A 17,346-nucleotide genomic window follows, 5' to 3' on the forward strand; every position below is an offset into this window, starting at 1 on the left:
TGGAGAGGCCCGCCACAGAGCGGAGTCGTTGCTCCTCCTTGGCCTCCGAGGCATTTTCGTAAAGTGCTGCCTCAACGTGTCGCGTGTCTTTGGCTGTTGTCAAGGAAAAAGAAGGAATCGAAGTCCGACGCTACTCTGCACCCCCCCAGCAGAGTGGTGCCGTCCGCGCAGACGCGCCGGAGCCCCCGCCCGCGCATGCGCAGCGAAAAGCACATGGTGGCTGCGGGCCGGAGGCCGGGAGCGGGTCCGCGGGGGTGGCCCGAGCGTCGCTCTGGCGAGGATGTCGGGCCCCAGGCACACGCCCTGGCGGCGGCTGCAGGGCATTTCCTTCGGGATGTATTCGGCCGAGGAGCTCAGGTAGGCGGGCGCGGGGTGCGGGGCGGGCGGCCGAGTTCCGGCTCGGCCCCCTGTCTGCTCAGGGGACCCTGCGAGTCTGGCTCGGCCACCACGCGGGCCGGGACCCCGCGGCATTTTCCGCCTAGCGGCTGAGTCCCGGGGACTGTCTGGCTCCGGTCACCGTAGCGTCCGAAGCCTGGACCACACTCAGGACCGCCTTCCCGCTCCCAGACTGGACCCTTTCCGAACCCCTGCTTTCTCGACCGCTGTCTCCGCCCGCAGGCGCTGCGGAGCGTCCGCGCTCTGCGGGGCCCTCGCCTCGGCGCGAGGGTTGAGTCGGGTCTGCTCTTCTCTTCGCTGAGACGTTGGTGTTCCTCCAGGCCCTTTTCTGTCACGTTTTTTCCTTGTAAACATCGTCCCCACACAGTGCCAATCTTTCACGATTGAGACTCACAAATTTAAGTCTCCAGCCCAAATATCTTTTCCTGATTAGTTAACTGAATCTCCATTTACTCGGCTATTTTCTGAGTAAGTATTTGAATTTCACAGAGATTTTAAACTCATACATCAAAAGTTTAACATGCATTTCCTCCGCTCCAGCTGAGGGGGAATTTGCCTTTCCAAATGATGTACCTAGTCTAGCGCGAAACTGGAAACAAATAGTTTAAGCTACCTCTATCTGACATCTAATTTACTTATTGAACTCTTGCAACGTGTGACCTGCATATTTGTTGTCCTTTTTTTCATCCCTGTTACCTCTGCCTTAGATCAGACACTTTCATCATGTTTGAATTCTTTTCCTTCCACCTTCTGTCCACCCTTAGACCTATACAATCCCTCCTTCACATTACAGTCAAAATATTCTTTCAGAGTGTAAATGTAATCACACTACTGTTAACCTTAAAACCCGCCTAAGATTTTCTTAAGAAGCCACTCAGATAAAAGCTACTTTCTTAGCATAACCCACATAGACTCACGCATCATCCCTTTTCTAACCCTCCTGAACCTCTTGGATACTGCCAAAACTGCTGTCATGTTTCATCGTCTGGGCCTTTCTTCAAGCTATTTCCTCTGCATGCAACATCTTTTTGCCAGAGGGACTTCTTTGTCCCCACCAAGCAAACACACCCAAAGGCTCTGTATAGTGCTTTCCGAGCTCTTTCTGCATGCCCTAGTTAATTTCCATGCATGTTTATGTTTGATTCTTTCTCCAGCCTTGAGTTTCCTGTATGTCTCATTGCTTTCTTTTATCCTCCAGTCTGGTTGAATAAGTGGATCCCTGAGCTACAGGTCCCATCAGTAATAGTATGCTAGCCTAGAAATTCTAGTTCTGTCATCACTGTGAATGGATACAGTTTCATCCAAAAATGTTTTAGATTGCTTGTATTTTTCAACAGATAATTGTGGAGTTTCAGAGAACAGCATGAGCAAATTTACATCCCTCACTAAGATCATAGACCTTTTTGGATATGGAGTTGGATATAAAGCTACTGCAACCGTTATACAATTGCTCCTCCTGCTCGGTCCCTCTACTTTTGCGCAACCAACATTTTGCTGTGGTAGCTTTCCATCTCAGTCTCATTCCTTTTTTATCCTTAAGTCTGGTCTCATAAAAGGGGAAACAAACTCCTGAGCGGCAGGTGTCATTGGTAACAGTGTGCTAGCCTAGAAATTCTAATTACGTCACATTATATTCTAGCAGCTTTCTGTTGGAGTAAATGCAAGTCCTTAACATGACCTGGAATGGTCATTCTGGTCTTCTGGACCCTGCTCTTACCTCTCTTTCAGTCACCCCAGCCTCCTATCCCAGAACACCCCAGTCACACACTGGCTACAGAATGTTTGCGCTCTGCTGCTGCTTCCTGTAAAGCCCTCTGCTTGGGTGATTGCGTTTGCTCCCTCATCTGCCTTGAGCCTCTGCCCAGATATCTCCTTAGCGTGGGCTCTTCTGGTCACAGGCCTACCCTGCATTATTTTTCTTTCCCTCCCCTGCTTTATTTTTCTCTAGCATTTTCTGTTTCTCTCCTCCTATAAGCACAGGGATTGTCAGTTACCCTAGCACCCAAACTTATATCTGGCACGTAGTAAATACCCTGTAGATATTTGTTGAGTGGGTGGGTAGAGGAGCTGTGCTCATCACTTGGTGACCGAATTGTCCCTTGATTTCTTTTATCTCCTTAGGAAGCTAAGTGTTAAGTCTATTACGAACCCTCGGTACTTGGACAGCCTGGGGAACCCATCAGCAAACGGCCTGTATGACTTAGCTTTAGGCCCTGCGGATTCCAAAGAGGTGTGCTCCACCTGTGTGCAAGATTTCCACAACTGCTCCGGGCACCTGGGCCACATTGAGCTGCCGCTCACAGTGTACAACCCACTCCTCTTCGATGTATGTGCTGCCTCAGGCACCTGGGTCTCAGGATAATGAGGGCTGCCTCTCCTTCTCAGGGTGTGTGGGAGGAGGTCATGCTCGATGCGCAAGTTCAGGCGTTCTCTAGAAAGAGATAGAGCATATCGGGGAGCAAAATGTAATACAGGCCAAGGACACTTGCCCTTTCATAACGTGCTTGGGACCAGAGGTGCTGTGGATTTTACTCTCGGATTTGGAACATTTGCATATACATGTTGGGACATCTTGCCGGTGGAATGAAGCTCATTCGGGTTTTATATACACCTTACACACATAGCCTAAAGATAATTACATGCGGTATTCTAAAGTGCCTGCATTTTAACTGTGACTCTCACATGAGGTCAGGTGTGGAATTTCCCCCTCTGGTCTCATGTTGGTATTTAAAAAGTTTTGGATTTTTGAGCATTTTGGATTTGGGGTTTTTGAATTCGGGATGTTCAGTCTCTAACTTCATTTTACCTGTGGCCCTAAATAAACACATTTCAGTTTGATTCCAGTTGAGAGGAACCACAGCTTGACTCTATTCACATAAGGGGAAAATGTTCACATTTACCCTTTGACTTTTGTTTCAGGGCCTTTTTGCCTTTCAAAAAGCTGGGTGGCTCCTCATCGTAACAGAGAACTTCAGTGGAAAGGCCTCTGAGCCCTCTTCATTAATCTTTAGGATCTTGTTCAGTGGCAGGAGAAGCAAAACCCCAGGAAGCCCAGGAGCTAGATGAAAAGGGAGCTGCTGTCTGTAGTCCTGCCTGTATGGAGTTAGCTTTGCACATCAGCTAACCCAACCATCATGAGTACTTTTTAAGCTACTGAGGTGGTGGCATGCATGAACATAATTTACCTGTTCATCTCATAAGAAAATTTGTTGTTTTAGTTAAGTAGTTGAGATAAAGTAAAAATAGTTCCCTACCTCAGACCATATGTCTTAAAAAGTAAATTTCAAATTTTAATGGGTTAAAATGAAACCTTAAAAAAGGAAGGGGAATATTTAATTAGGATCAAAAAGGCCTTTATCCATATCTAGGCAGTTCTGGCATTCTTAAAAGGAACATAATCTCATGAGCACCCTGGGAATCCCATCAACAATTTGTCTCCTTTTAATGTCTTGTGTCTTTTTATCCCCTCTCTTCAGAAACTCTACCTGCTGCTCCGAGGCTCCTGTTTAAACTGCCACATGCTGACTTGTCCTCGGGCCGTGGTTTACCTCTTGGTCTGCCAGCTGAGAGTTCTGGAAGTGGGGGCCCTACAAGCAGTGTACGAGCTAGAGCGAATCCTAAATCGGGTAGGTGGGAAGTGGTGGTCATGGGAATGTGGAAAGCCAAGTGTTGGGGACTGAGATGTTTGCATGTTGTCCCTAATTGCCACCCTGCTAGTAACCAGAATGTGTGATCTGTATAAATGGGTTCCAGGAGCTGGGTGTCAGAACCCGAGGCTATACCCGTAGTTGAAGAACAGTTAGTAAAAACAGAAGTGAGAGGCTGTTTGTCCATTAGTGAGCCATCTTCTCCCTGGACCCAGGAGCCTGTCAAGACTTAGGCATTGCTTTTGATCTTTACAGCCCTTGGGTCTGTAAACATTCTGATGTAGAAAATTCTTTTTCAGATAGTGAGTTTTTTTGTCCCACAGGATCTCTAACATTCTTGTTTGTCTGGTTATTTCCTCACTGATTCACTTCTGGCAAGAAGACAGTCACCATGATGTAGGAGACTTGGTATTGTGTGGTTTTAGACTTGGTATTGTGTGGTTTTAGGGGAGACTTGGTATTGTGTGGTTTTATCAGGTTATTCAGTTGTTGCTTGCACTCAGTTTGGTTATTTCCAGAATAAGGTGGGGATCTCTCTGTTGTAAACAGTGGGTTTTTCCTTTCATAATTTGTATTTATTAGAGAGTTTCTGGTACTATTATAAGTACCTTACCTTATTAAAAATTTCATTTTCTGCATTGGTATAGCAAAACACCATTGATTTTCAATTGAATCAAACTGGTAAAACTGTCTCATAAGTTTCGATACTTTATCTGCAGCTACTTTTAGATTTTCACGGCAGTCCTGTCATTGCAAAAAGATGTTTTGTTTCTCTGGCGCACCTTGCTTCAGTGGCTGGCGTGTGCCACTGTGTTGCATGGGCATCCTTGCCTGGTTTCTTGTCACAAACAAAACTTTGGCCTTCCCTTCCTTCTCTTCTTGGTACTTCAGTTCTGAAGACATCAGGAGGGCAGAACAAAGTGACTTCCACAGAGGTGTGGCCCAGCATGGAGGCAAGCACCCCAGCAAGGGGAGGACAGCCTTCAAGGGGGGGCATCTAGCACAAGGATGGGCCTGCAGAGCTGAGGGAGCCCTGTACCCTGTATGTGTGGGCAGCCCTGTGAGGGCGGCCAGGCTCAGACAGGGTGAGGGGGTGTTCGTTTGGAATAAAGGACCCACATGTGATATAAGGCCAAATTAGTGAGAGGTACCCATGTGCCAACCCCAAGCAGGGCACAGAAGAGGCCTGCAAAGAGGCTGGCCTGGCGTGGACATGAGGGCGTCCCCACAGGAGTGGGTGGAAGCAGCTCTGGGAGAGGGGTTGTGTATGTGGAAAGGAAGGGCAGTGAGGGCCCCAGATGTCACACTGTTGGAGAGAGCATCATGAGCGTGGGTGGGAGGACGGTTAGTCCTGCAGTGTTGGGACCAGACGCTTCCATGTGAAGAGCATGCATGTCTGTGCCGGTGCGTGTGGTTTGCCCCAGGACGTGGTGGTGTGCACACATGCAGCACCACATCTGGCTTGCAAAGACCATTCCCTGCTGAAAGGGCTCTGAAGAGGTGGCGGTCCTGAGGCTGGGACATCACATACCAGAGAGCAAGATCGTGCTCAAGGAGGAAGGGAACATTTCCAAGGTCACAGAGGCACACAGTGACTGAACCTGGGACAGTTCCAACCTTGAATGGAATCGGAGCCCATGAAACCCTTGCATCCTTACCAGTATAAGCGAAAGAATGAGGGGTGGCCAAAGTTTCATCATAGGCTACTCACAGACCCCACCTCCATCTTCTCTGTGAATAACGGTTGGGAGGAAGAGTGGTTTCACAGTGGAGAAGCCTGGCAGTCCCTCACTTGGGTGGGGCAGGTTGAAATCACCCACCACCTCAAGATGCAAAGATGGGCCACCTGACCAATCCTGAGGAAGCATGCCAACCCTAAACTGAGGGGCAGTCCGCAGAACTCGCCTTCAACCTGCAGAAACCTCAGTGCCTTCGGAGATTGAGGAACTATTTAGAATGAGATTCAAAAGTCATGACAAGAAATGTAACAGGTGGCTCAGAACTGGATGTTTTTTGCTATAAGAGAATATTGAGAACTGGCAAAATTGGAATGGTGTCTGAGGATTAGGTGGTAGTCTTTTATTAGTTTCAATTTATAGTTTTGCATGATTTATTATTTTTTGTGGGGGGGGTTACCAGGGATTGAACACAGGGGCACTTAATCACTGGACCACATCCCCAACCCTTTTTATTTTCTGTTTTGAGACAGGATCTAAGTTACTCAGGGTCTTGAAAGTTGCTGAGGCTGGCTTTGGACTCATAATCCTCCTGCCTCTACCTCCCAAGCTGCTGGGATTACAGGCGTGTGCCAACACATCTGGCTTTAAATTATTTTTTATCTGTGGATTATTTTGTTTTTTCTGGTGCTGGGGATCAAACCCAGAACACTTGCATGCTAGGCAAGCACTCTGCCACTGAACCACATTCCCAGCCTTTATTTTTACTGTTTTTGATGATTGTCTTTTGGTCAAATTAGAAAATGTCCTTGTTTATAGAAATGTTCAACCAAGTATTTGTAGGTGATAGAGTAGCAGGTCAGCAACTTACTTTCAAATGGTTGAAGACAACTTGGAAAAACGTGCAACTTTTCTGTAAATTTAAGAGTGTTTCAAAATAAAATTATTCCAAAAAAAAATAGAGAAACCTTTCAACAGTGCACCAGTTAAGTTGCTGAATTTGTACAGATTTTTTTTTTTTTTTTTTTTTGGTCAGATTAAGGAAACTCAAAGGCGCTTTCTATTTGTACTTTTATTTTATTTTGCTATGATAGCCAAATTTTGAATTGTCACTGTTTCTTTATCTATTGAAGTTTTCTGATAGTTTGTCTCCTTTTAACTAAGTAACATGGTGAAATTACTTGGTTCCTTTTCTAATGGTGATCTCCTGGGATAAACTCAGCTCAGCTTGTTCTTGTTATATTGCTTTTTAGATAAGTTACTGGATTTGACTTCCTAATATTTTCCTTAGGATTTTTGCATCAGTAAGCATGAGTGAGATTGGTTTGTCAGTTTCCTTTCACATATTGGCCTTTCGAGTTTGGAAATGTAGATTTTCTCAGCCTTAAAATGAGTTTAGGAATCTCTCTAAAATGCTCTGGGAGAGTTTGTCAAAGATTGGACACACTGTGCGTCAGCAAGATAGTGCTGGGCACTTCTCCTTAGCTGTGTCCTCACAGCCATCTCCACGTGACTGCAGAGCCTCAAAACAAGACCACATCAGTGACTCTGGGAGCCACCTGACCTAGAAACTCAATGCCCCAAAAGGAATCAGCATCTTAGAGTTCTGTGGCTGGGCTGCCAGGGATCCTCAAGGACATGCCTGGTTAAGGAGGTTCAGATGTGGCTTCCACTTAGTTTTTATAGATGGTCCAGATGCAGTCTCACCAGTTAGGGTCATTTTTGCCCTCAGTAGTATTGCCTAGTAACACAAGTGACATTCCCACTGTTAACCACATTTCCAGGGGAACAGAGCTAAAAAGTTAACCCGGGGTCAAATTTATCTGAGAGAGGTGGGTAGGAGGGAGGGAGAGAGATTTCTCGAACCTTTACTCTTACTTAAACCTTGCTCTAAGTAAGTAAGTTATATTTTTCTAGGAATTTGTTCATCTCATCCAAAGTTTTAAATTTATTGGCACGAAATTACTTGTGGTATCTACTGTCTTGAAAAAATTTTTTTTTTAAATACACAAAAATGTGATCACATATACACCTATAGGTCATCTTCAAGATCAAGATACTGTCCATGTCCAGAAACGCTCTCTTCTTCCCTTATCCTTCTGTGTCTATTTTTACTTTGTATATGCTTTAGAAATCTGCCAGGGAATCTTGGAGGCCCTGGGTGCTGTTGCTTTCCTCCAGGGAAGCGGCTGATTCTGCTCCACGTGTTTGACCTGCTGGTCTGGCACTGTCACAGTTCCTCTTCAGAACTGAAGGCTCCCCAGGCTGCCTCTGTGACTGAGGGCTGGTGGTTCCTCCGCCCTTTCGTCACCTCTTGCCATGTGTGTGTGTTGCAGCTGGTGTCCTGTGGATGCCATCCTAGCACTGGCTCCACTTTGGTGTGTCTCTTGCACCTTCTGAGGGCTTCAGAGTTTGCTGAATTGGAAAATGTGCCCAGTGTTGTGATGACGCAGCACCTGGAAGCCTCGTGGACACCTGTGTGGGTATCTTCCTCGGAGGTACAGAGTACATGGCCGGGTGCTCCACCTGCCCATATTTGCTGTGACCTCGCCAGGTGTTTTCCCTTTGGTTTGTCCAGGCCTGTCAGAACTTCAGAGGATCAACAGTTAAAGGCATTTCATCCGTCTTGTCTGTTCTGAGGAACCCAGGGCACCGTTAGTGAGGCAGGGGTTCTCCTTTGGTGTTTTGAACTGTCGCCTCACTGTTCTGGAAGTGCGGCATGGCAGCGCCGTTCCTTTGCTCCCTTCTCGCCGTCTCTTCGCCCTTGGAGAGGCTGCCCTGGCAGAGCTGCATGTCAGACTTGTATTTTCCTTACTCTGGTAATGCATTTTTTCTTTTTCTTTTCAGTTTCTGGAAGAAAATGCTGATCCTTCTGCCTTCGAAATTCAGGACGAGTTAGAGAAGTACACAACCAAGGTTCTGCAGAACAACCTCCTGGGGGCCCAGGGCACACACGTGAGTCGTTGCTGTGGCTCTTTCCCTATGTCACGTGTTCTTGGCATTATCCGCTGTGGGCTCCCTGAGGTAGGCCTGGGTTTAAATTCCAAAGCCGACTCTTTGGAGGCCTGTAACCTCGCAAGTTACGTAGCTACTCCTAGATGTCTGTTTTCCCATCTTTACTGCCAGCTGCAGAGCAACACAAAGATAGGTGGGTGACGTTAGGTCATTTCGGTGTAGTGTTGGGCACTACCCACTTTGAGAATGCGGCCTGTTCCCTTCTTTTCCTCCTGCAGGGCTTCCTTAACCACTGCTGCATCAGCCACCTCCCTGTAGCACCGTGTAAGCTTTCACTTGGTCAGCAAGTGAGCGAAAGGGGTGGTGGTCAGCTGCGGCATTTATGTGGAAATCTGATTCCCCTCATGTGTGGGCATCCCACCAGAGGTTCTGATCTAGCTGGTCTGGGGCAGGGCCCATGTGAAGGTCACAGAGCGCCCAGGGTGCCTGTTGGCACTGGGCACAGAACCACTGTGGCTACGCCTTCCTTGGAGCCCAAGGCCGCCTGAAGTGGCGGCACCACAAATAGCATCTGCATCCGGGAAGGTTTGTTTTAAAAGTCAGAGCCCCTGGCCTTTGTTGAGTACTTCTGTGGTGTAAGGGTTGACCCAGGGCCTGGCTCATGCTAGACAGTGTCTTACCACTGTGCTACCACCCCAGCCACTGTGGGAAGTTCTTACTTAAGAAAGTAAGGGTGATTTTCTCTGGTTAGAAATGGTGAAAATGGCATTCTGAGGGCCTCTGGTTTTTTTTTTTGTTTTTGTTTTTCTTTTTGTTTGTTTGGTTGGTTTTTTTTGGACAGGTGAAAAATGTGTGTGAGAGCAGGAGCAAACTCATTGCTTACTTCTGGAAGGCACACATGTCTGCTAAGCGATGTCCCCATTGCAAGTGAGTATTGGGCACCTGCCTTTCCCTCTCTGGGTGAGAAGGTGCTGGCTGGTCGCTCACAGCCATCATTGATAGTCTTGTTGGGTTGGGTTTTCCTCCATCACTACTTTCCTCACATGCAGGACTGGGCGGTCAGTTATTCGAAAGGAGCACAACAGCAAGCTGACAATCACGTTTCCATCCATGGTGCACAGGAAGTCTAGCCAGAAGGACGCTGAGCCCAAGGGTAAGCTGCTGGGGTCTGGAAGGGCTCCGTGGCCATTTGGCTCGTGTGGCTGTCACACGTGTCCCACGTGTTCCTGATCCCCTTTGCCACGTGGTCCTCAGCCACATGTTGGTGAGCCAGCTGAGGAACAGTGTCCAGGCCTCCCACCCAGGAGGCTCAGTGGGTGGAGCTGCACTCTGAGTCAGTGCCCCATGCTGCCTCTGGCCTCAGTGGTCATTTTTCTGAAAGACTTTTGAATAAGAAATGCTGAATTTTACCTGGTAAATGTGTTGAAACATTTTAGTATTAAACAAATGTGGGTTCATTTTGGAGTAAAAATGGAGGCAGATAATTCTAAGAACTATAAGCATTTAACAAAAAGCACTTCCCAAAGGCTGCTATGGCTTCTCACCAGGACCCCTGCCGGCAGTCTCCGAGTTCTGCCCTGCTCTTGGGGTATGTGGGAAAAAACCAGGGGCTGGCTGAGGACCTTCAGGCTTCTGTTTCTGCGGGGGTAGGCTTGATGCTTTTTTCTTCTTAGTTTATTCTGAAAATTGATGGTTAAGATTCATTGAAGTACTGAAACTAGTACCTGTTATTCAGTGCATGTGCTGTGGATGTGAATTTCTAGTCATGTAATCAGCATGCCAAAGTAGAGGAGCACAGTCTGTGATCACAGCAGGCTCCGCCATGCACTGTGAGCAACTTAGCAATGGCTGCTTCTGGGAGCTTTGACTCTGATTCCACGGAGTGACCATGGCAGACCTCCTGCCCAGAGTGGAGGAATTGCATGAGCAGAGGTGCACAGCAGGTGCACTAAGCCTTCTCCCAGGGCTAGACAAGGAGCGGGCAGACATAGGTTCTCCTAGAACGATATCTTTCACAGTGAAGACGCTGGCCAGGCATACAGTAAGTAACGAACCTTTATTTAAAATGATTTTAGATTTATGGAGAAGTAGCGCACAGAGTTAACAGAGTCCCTGTGTACTTCGTATTCCGTCTGCCCTAACATATCAGCTCACGGAGTGGAGTGCACTTGTCAGAACTCAGAGTTCAGTGCTGGCACAGTACTGTTGAGTGGATCACAGGCTTTATTTGAAGTTTTTCAGTTTTCCACTATTAGCATTTTCATGTTCTAGGACCAATCCAGACACCACACTGCATTTAGAAAGCCAGCTAGATTAGTGGGTAGCAGTTAATAGTACAAGGGTGGTTTTCCTTTGCTCACCTGCAAATAGCCCGTAAGATAGTTTTTTTCTTAAAACTAGTTGGGATTTGCTGCTGTGGCCCTTAGGATGCTTTAGAAAATACTAATAGGTTGAGAACAAAGACAATCTTGTCTCTGGAAGATGATTATTTCCTCGGCAGATTTCTAGCACTAGTCTTCCAGTGCTTTCAGCCAAAAAAAAGATTTCTGAAGTGATCTTTCGCTGCAGCCCTGAGCAGGTGGTGGTGCAGCCAGGAGCCTATGCATTAGGAACATGCAGACAGTGATCTTTGTCAGCCGTGGGGTTGGATTTTTGTATTCAACAAATACTAGGCCATGTGGCCTCTGCTCTTGAAGGAGGCTGCAGGTGACCAGTTACTCAGACCAGGTTAGTGTTGTTACATGGTCTGGTCATGTTTTGCAGACTGGAGGGAACCAAGAAGTGAGGCCTCTTCCCTACATACTGGTAATCCGTAAGGGTGCCCCCAGACCCTGGAGTTCAGTAGCTTCAATAAGGATTCTGGTAGCCACGAAACCCCGCCTACTGAGATCTAGTCTTTCCCAGGTCATTTGACCTCTGAACACTTTTTTCGTACGGCGTTTATTGCAGATGAAAGAAGCGCCATCCAAGATGCTCTGGGATCCCAAGTGAACAGATGGCCTGGTTGCAGGCTGCAGAGTATTTTGTGAGGAGCATGGGTAGCACATGGGAGGGGCGTCTCCTCTGGCTGGACACCTCAGGCTGCCCTCAGGGTGACTGCCCTGCAGTGGGACACAGCTGGGGCAGAGCTGGGCAGTTCCTCCAATCTTCCTGAGCCCCTGGACTGTGCAGGAGAGAGTTCAGATACTCTTTTCTAGAAGGAACTGAGTTGTTCTGAAGCGAGTGGCTCTTTTTCCACTGAGCACACACAGCTTTCTAACGCTGTGGTTCACGAGGTTGGAGCTGCTCTTCTTCACATACGCGTGCTTCCTTGAGTTGCATTAACTGTTGAAATGTTTGGTTTTATTGGTATCAAAACTTTAAATGCGCAGGCTCCTTGACCCAGCAGTTCCATATCTGTGACTTTATTCTAAGAAATCAAAATACTCACAGTGTTGTTTAAATAGCTCAAAGTAGGACATGGCTTAATGGCCCATTAATAGAGACTAGTTAAATAAGTTGTGATTTATCTATTGTTATCCAGGCTAGCCATGTCTCTGGAAGCTTCTGATGACATTTCTTCTGCAGACTGTAAAGAAACTAATCAGAGAATTAGAGATGGAAGGAAACAAGGTTTTAAAGTGTAGGAAAAGACAAGAGGATGGGTGTATTTTTCTTGAATTTTGTGGTCCTAGGGAATTGAACCCAGGGGCAGTTTACCACTCAACTACACCCTGGTTCTTTTTATTTTTTACTTTATTTTGAGACAGGATCTTGCTAAGTTGCCCAGGCTGGTCTTAAACTTGGGACCCTGCCTCAGCCTCCAGAGTCACTGGGATCACAGACACGGCCACTGTACCTAGCTGAGAGTCGGGCTTTTTGGTGTCGGTTACTTCAGGGTATTTTCAATGGCCTGCTTGCGTCAGTGACTCTTCGGTATGTGCAGTGATCCAGACGTCGTGTCAGGTCTTAGGAGCACGGGCAAGGTGTGGTTCCTGCCCTGACTAAACCATGGAGGAGAAGTGGAGCAAGGCTTAATTTCGGTGGACATGTCTCAGAAAAGTTTGATAGTTTTGAAACTAGAAAATGACACTGCTTAGTTGTCTTTTGTCAGTCAGCTCATTGAGCACTTGTCTAAACCAGAGGGCAGGAAAATAATATATAAAAGTGATAGGGCTCAGTGGTAGAGCACTGGCCTCGCATGCACAAGGCCCTGGGTTTCATTCCTAGCAACCCCCCAACCCACCGCAATAAAAAGGTCGTGAATTTGACAGGAGAGTAGATAATGTTTTCTAGGTTTTATGAGCTAACTACATTGTTTTCCTTGCTTCACATCATACTAAGGGGGACGTCCAGGGCTGGGAATGTCCTGTCCTAAAGGATGACTTGTGGTCGAGTTGCAGGCTTTGCAGAATAAGGATAGAATTGGTTAATTGGCCCAACACATGTCTATAATCCCAGCAATTTGGGAGGCTGAAGCAAGAGAATCACAAGTTCAAAGCCAGCCTCAGCAACTTAGTAAGACCCTAAACGACTTGGTGAGAAACTGTCTCAAAATAAAAAATAAGGGCTAGGCCTGTGGTTCATTGGTTAAGTACTCCTGGGTTCAATCCCTGGTACCAAAAAAAAAGGATTGATGAACCCAGTTACTGAAGGGGACTTGGCACTGACGCGTGCTTTGATTTCCCCCCTTCTGCTGCAGGAATCGAGGAAGCCCAGATGGGAAGACGAGGGTACCTGACCCCCAGCAGCGCCCAGGAGCATCTCTTTTCCATTTGGAGGAATGAAGGTACTTTACCAGCCAAAGAGAGAGCCTCTGTCCTCTCCAATGGCCGGTTTCCTCAGCTTGTTGACCCTCCTTTTCATTTGGGTGTTTCAAGGTCGTGGTTACCGTAGCTGTCCCCTGAAGTAGACCCTTAGGTTTGGGGCAAGTCTCAGGGCACATTGAATTCGAAGCTGGGGACCCAACACCAAGAACTCAGCCAGGAGCATAGCAGCCTGGTCGTCTCCTGGGAGCTACAGTGGGCCTCGCTTACGCAGTCCAGCATGTTGTGGGAAGCTCGGTGTCCCTCACCACCTCCTCAGTGCCTGTTAGTGAATGTCCTTTTAAAGGTTTGGAATTCCTTTTGAGAATTAAGAATGAACTTTTTAAAAAAAATCAGAATATTCATACATTTCTGTTCCCTACAACAAGGAAAGCCCCACTCCCCTTGGAGTGTGGAGCAGAACCCGTGAGTATATTCAGGCTCTCGGGCGCTGTTCTGGCACACCAGCCCACGTCTCAGAAGGACGGGCACTTACAGAGGAACCATTCAGGGCATCAGGAAAAACCCTAGTAACTGGTGATTGTGTGACAAGCCCTCGTTCCTTTCTTTCATGTTCTCTAAGCCCTTTTTCACGTCACCAGGAACTTAATACATGTTTGATCCACAGAAGATCCCTCTTGACACACCTTTGCACAGGCTATTTTGTTTTAAGAATGCTTTGTTTTGCTTTTAATTACAGATAACATTTTTATAAATGCGGAGTGATAGATTCCTATGTATGGGTTTTAGGTCAGAGAGTTCAGGGGAGAGGAAACCCGCTCAGCCCCTGTCGGGTGCAGGGGAGAGGAGACAGCAAGTCTTCCCAGCCTGCCTGCTCAGCCCTGGTTGTGCTGTTGCTTTGCATACTGCCTGTGATACCCAGAGCCTGTCTCCTGTCGGGGTTTCGAAAGGAAAGGTGCTCTGGACCGCGGCTTCCTCTATTCCAGCTTTCCTCTCATTCCGGGGATTTGTGGCTGTCTTCCAGTGCCCTTAACCTGTAGGCCTAAGTGGTCTGTTTGGTTTGTGTATTTCAAACACAGGGTTTTTTCTGAATTACCTTTTCTCGGGATTGGATGATGTTGGCATGGAATCCAGATTCAACCCAAGTATGTTCTTTCTGGACTTCATGGTGGTGCCGCCCTCCAGGTAATGCCCTTCAGTTGTCTTATTTCACCTGAGAAGCTTGGCCGAGGCGGGAATGAGGACTTGAGGGCACGGGGGCACGTGCACCAAGCCGTCAGGCAGCACTCTGCTGCAAGCCCCGCTGAGCACTCCTGGTCTTGTGGTCCCTGCAGGTATCGCCCTGTCAATCGCCTGGGGGACCAGATGTTTACCAACGGCCAGACGGTGAATTTGCAGGCTGTCATGAAGGATGTAGTTCTGATCCGGAAACTTCTGGCTTTGATGGCCCAAGAACAGAAGCTGCCCTGTGAGGTGGCAGCGCTTACCACAGAGGAGGTCAGGACACAGGTGCTGATGTTGAAGGTCCCACACTTGGTTCCAGCCCCTGCAGGGTGCAGTGCTGGCCAGATGTGCCCTGCAGCCGGCAGTACCCTTAGTGGAGCCGTGCGTTGGGGGACAAGCACAGGCTGAGCCCAGAAAGGTCTGGGCTCTAGTCTGCCTTCTGCCCCAGCCACCATGCCAGGTGCCCTGCAGTTGAGTCACTTCAATCCGTGTGTGGTCTGTGGTAGGTTCACACCTCACCTCTTCTGAGCCACCAGCTGCTGGCAGCTCCAGGAAAAATAGCCTACTTCCCTCAGACTCAAAGACGTCCTCCTGGGTCACACGGCTGGGACTGTTTTGGGCTCCCTGGGGTCAGGAGGCAGTTTCACAGAGCAGGACTATTGTAGCTGCTGTTTCCTGAACCTGCTCAGCGCTGGGCCTTCGGTGGGTGTGTTGACGAGTTAGCACTCGGCTTGCTGAGGTCGCTAAAGGACATCCCAGCCCAAGGGTGCTCTCTGGGTACAGCTAGACATGGCCGGCTCCAGCCTTGGGTAACAGGCTCTCGGCTGCCTGCGAGCTAGGCCTGTTGGCAGGGTGGTACCACTGTCTCCTGGGCCTTGTGCTCCGGTTGCCCAGACTTTCTTCTTGGAGTCTTCTTTCATGAGCCATTGTACGTATTTTAACAGCCTCACTGTAAGAGACCCCTGCTAACCACAGACACTGGTCCAGTGTGGGAGGGAGACTGTGGGACCATCAGATCCAGTGACCAGGGTGAGAATTTCATCCTGGTGTCCCTTGAAAGTAGGGGCATGCCTTTGTTGGGGGAAGAAGGCCTGGTCTCTGCAGGAACAGCATCCTCCCTGGTTCCAGGGTATCTCCCTCTGACTGGTAGGCATGTTCTTGTTTCTTGCCCTGCCTCCCTTATTCCACTGCCTCGATGGGGGACAAGGCCTTACTCACTTTACCAGCGACCTTGTGGCCCTGAGCCAGCGAATGTCTTAAGCAGCAAGTTAGGCTGACAGGTGACCGTGGGTCCTGTGCAGGGCCAGTTGTCCTCTGCAGAGACAGCTGCACGCCCCCCCTCCCCCCCATAACTAAAGGTGAGGCCCGTTCTGCAGGTTCTCATAGGGTTCTCTCCTATGGCTCTTGACCCACCTCCCCTGGCACATCCAAGGTTCCTCTCTCCTATACCCACACTGGAGGACATGGGATCTGTCTCCTGGTCATGTACAGCCAGACGGGACCAGATGGCCAGCTGCTGTCAGTAGATGGTGCTGTAGGGCAGCCTGTGCAGGGGAGGGAAAAGAGGAGAGACGGAACTGGGGCAGAAATACCCAGTGTCCAGTGCCTGAACACTCAGGCCTGGGGATAAGCCAGCAGCGGAGCCCACTTAGAGACCTGCATCAGTTAGTGCTGTAGATCACTGTGTGGCAAAGTTTTCCTTTTAAGAAGTTGTTCTACCTACATTTTTATAAGTACAGTGGGTCAAGTTTTTCTGAAACCACAAGCAAAACTGAAATTCCATATGTGACTTGGTTGTGTGGCATTTTCCAAAGATGTGTGGACATGGGGTGGAGTTAGGAGGTTCCCTGCCATAGGCTCCAGCTCTTACTGTGTCTACTGGCTGCCCTAAGAGAGACGCCTGCACATACACTTGAGTTCATTCCACTGCCAGGAGGTGGGCTGGTGAGTGTATGTGGAGGTGATGTCCTGTGGATGCTCTTAGGGACAGGCTCATTCACGCTTCTCCACCAGCTCTCAGTTCAGAGGCACATCCAGGGCTCATCATTGGTCAGGACAGGGGAGGAAAGAAGAATGCAATCAAGGCAGACCTTTTGGGTTTTCCCCCATTGTCCCTGTTTTCTTGGTCTTATTTTCCCAGGAAAAAGACTCTTCAATGGTTGTGGACCGATCCTTCTTAGGTACGCTGCCAGGCCAGTCTCTCACAGACAAACTGTACAACATGTGGGTTCGCCTTCAGAGCCACGTCAACATTGTGTTTGACAGCGAGATGGACAAACTCATGATGGAAAAGTACCCCGGCATCAGACAGGTGCGCAGGAGGTGGAGTCCCCTTGCTGGCTGTGGTGAGTGATGTTGAGACGAGAAAGTAATGAACGGTGTTTGCTGTGAACTTTCACTCTGTACAGATCCTGGAGAAGAAAGAGGGCCTGTTCCGAAAGCACATGATGGGCAAGCGGGTGGACTACGCGGCCCGCTCTGTCATCTGCCCGGACATGTACATCAACACCAACGAAATCGGAGTTCCCATGGTGCGAGTCTTGGGAGGGGCTCGCTTACTGCTGGTGGGCGGCAGGCCGGAGTGTCAGGAAGGCTGCGGGAGGCTGCAGGAGGGGGAGCGCTCTCGGGTGGCACCGTCTCTTCCCCACGTGGAGAAAGCCTCGAAGGGACTGTGCTGCCCCCTCACAGGCCCCTGCCACACTT

General features: G+C 48.6%; 1 protein-coding gene across 1 annotated transcript in view; it reads left to right on the plus strand.

Annotated features, from left to right (window-relative positions):
- Window positions 1-194: 194 nt before the first annotated feature.
- Window positions 195-17,346, plus strand: part of POLR1A (RNA polymerase I subunit A) — a 55,140-nt gene continuing 37,988 nt past the window's right edge. The window contains exons 1-11 of the mRNA XM_079111242.1: window positions 195-357; window positions 2,518-2,722; window positions 3,873-4,022; window positions 8,567-8,674; window positions 9,516-9,601; window positions 9,724-9,827; window positions 13,356-13,442; window positions 14,499-14,604; window positions 14,754-14,916; window positions 16,784-16,954; window positions 17,052-17,174. Of these exons, the coding sequence (XP_078967368.1) occupies window positions 281-357; window positions 2,518-2,722; window positions 3,873-4,022; window positions 8,567-8,674; window positions 9,516-9,601; window positions 9,724-9,827; window positions 13,356-13,442; window positions 14,499-14,604; window positions 14,754-14,916; window positions 16,784-16,954; window positions 17,052-17,174 (1,380 nt within the window). The 5' untranslated portion in view covers window positions 195-280. The remainder of the gene's footprint in view (window positions 358-2,517; window positions 2,723-3,872; window positions 4,023-8,566; window positions 8,675-9,515; window positions 9,602-9,723; window positions 9,828-13,355; window positions 13,443-14,498; window positions 14,605-14,753; window positions 14,917-16,783; window positions 16,955-17,051; window positions 17,175-17,346) is intronic.

The sequence above is a fragment of the Sciurus vulgaris genome (genome assembly GCF_902686455.1).
Source record: "Sciurus vulgaris genome assembly, chromosome: 14".
Taxonomy (NCBI): Eukaryota; Metazoa; Chordata; class Mammalia; order Rodentia; family Sciuridae; genus Sciurus; species Sciurus vulgaris.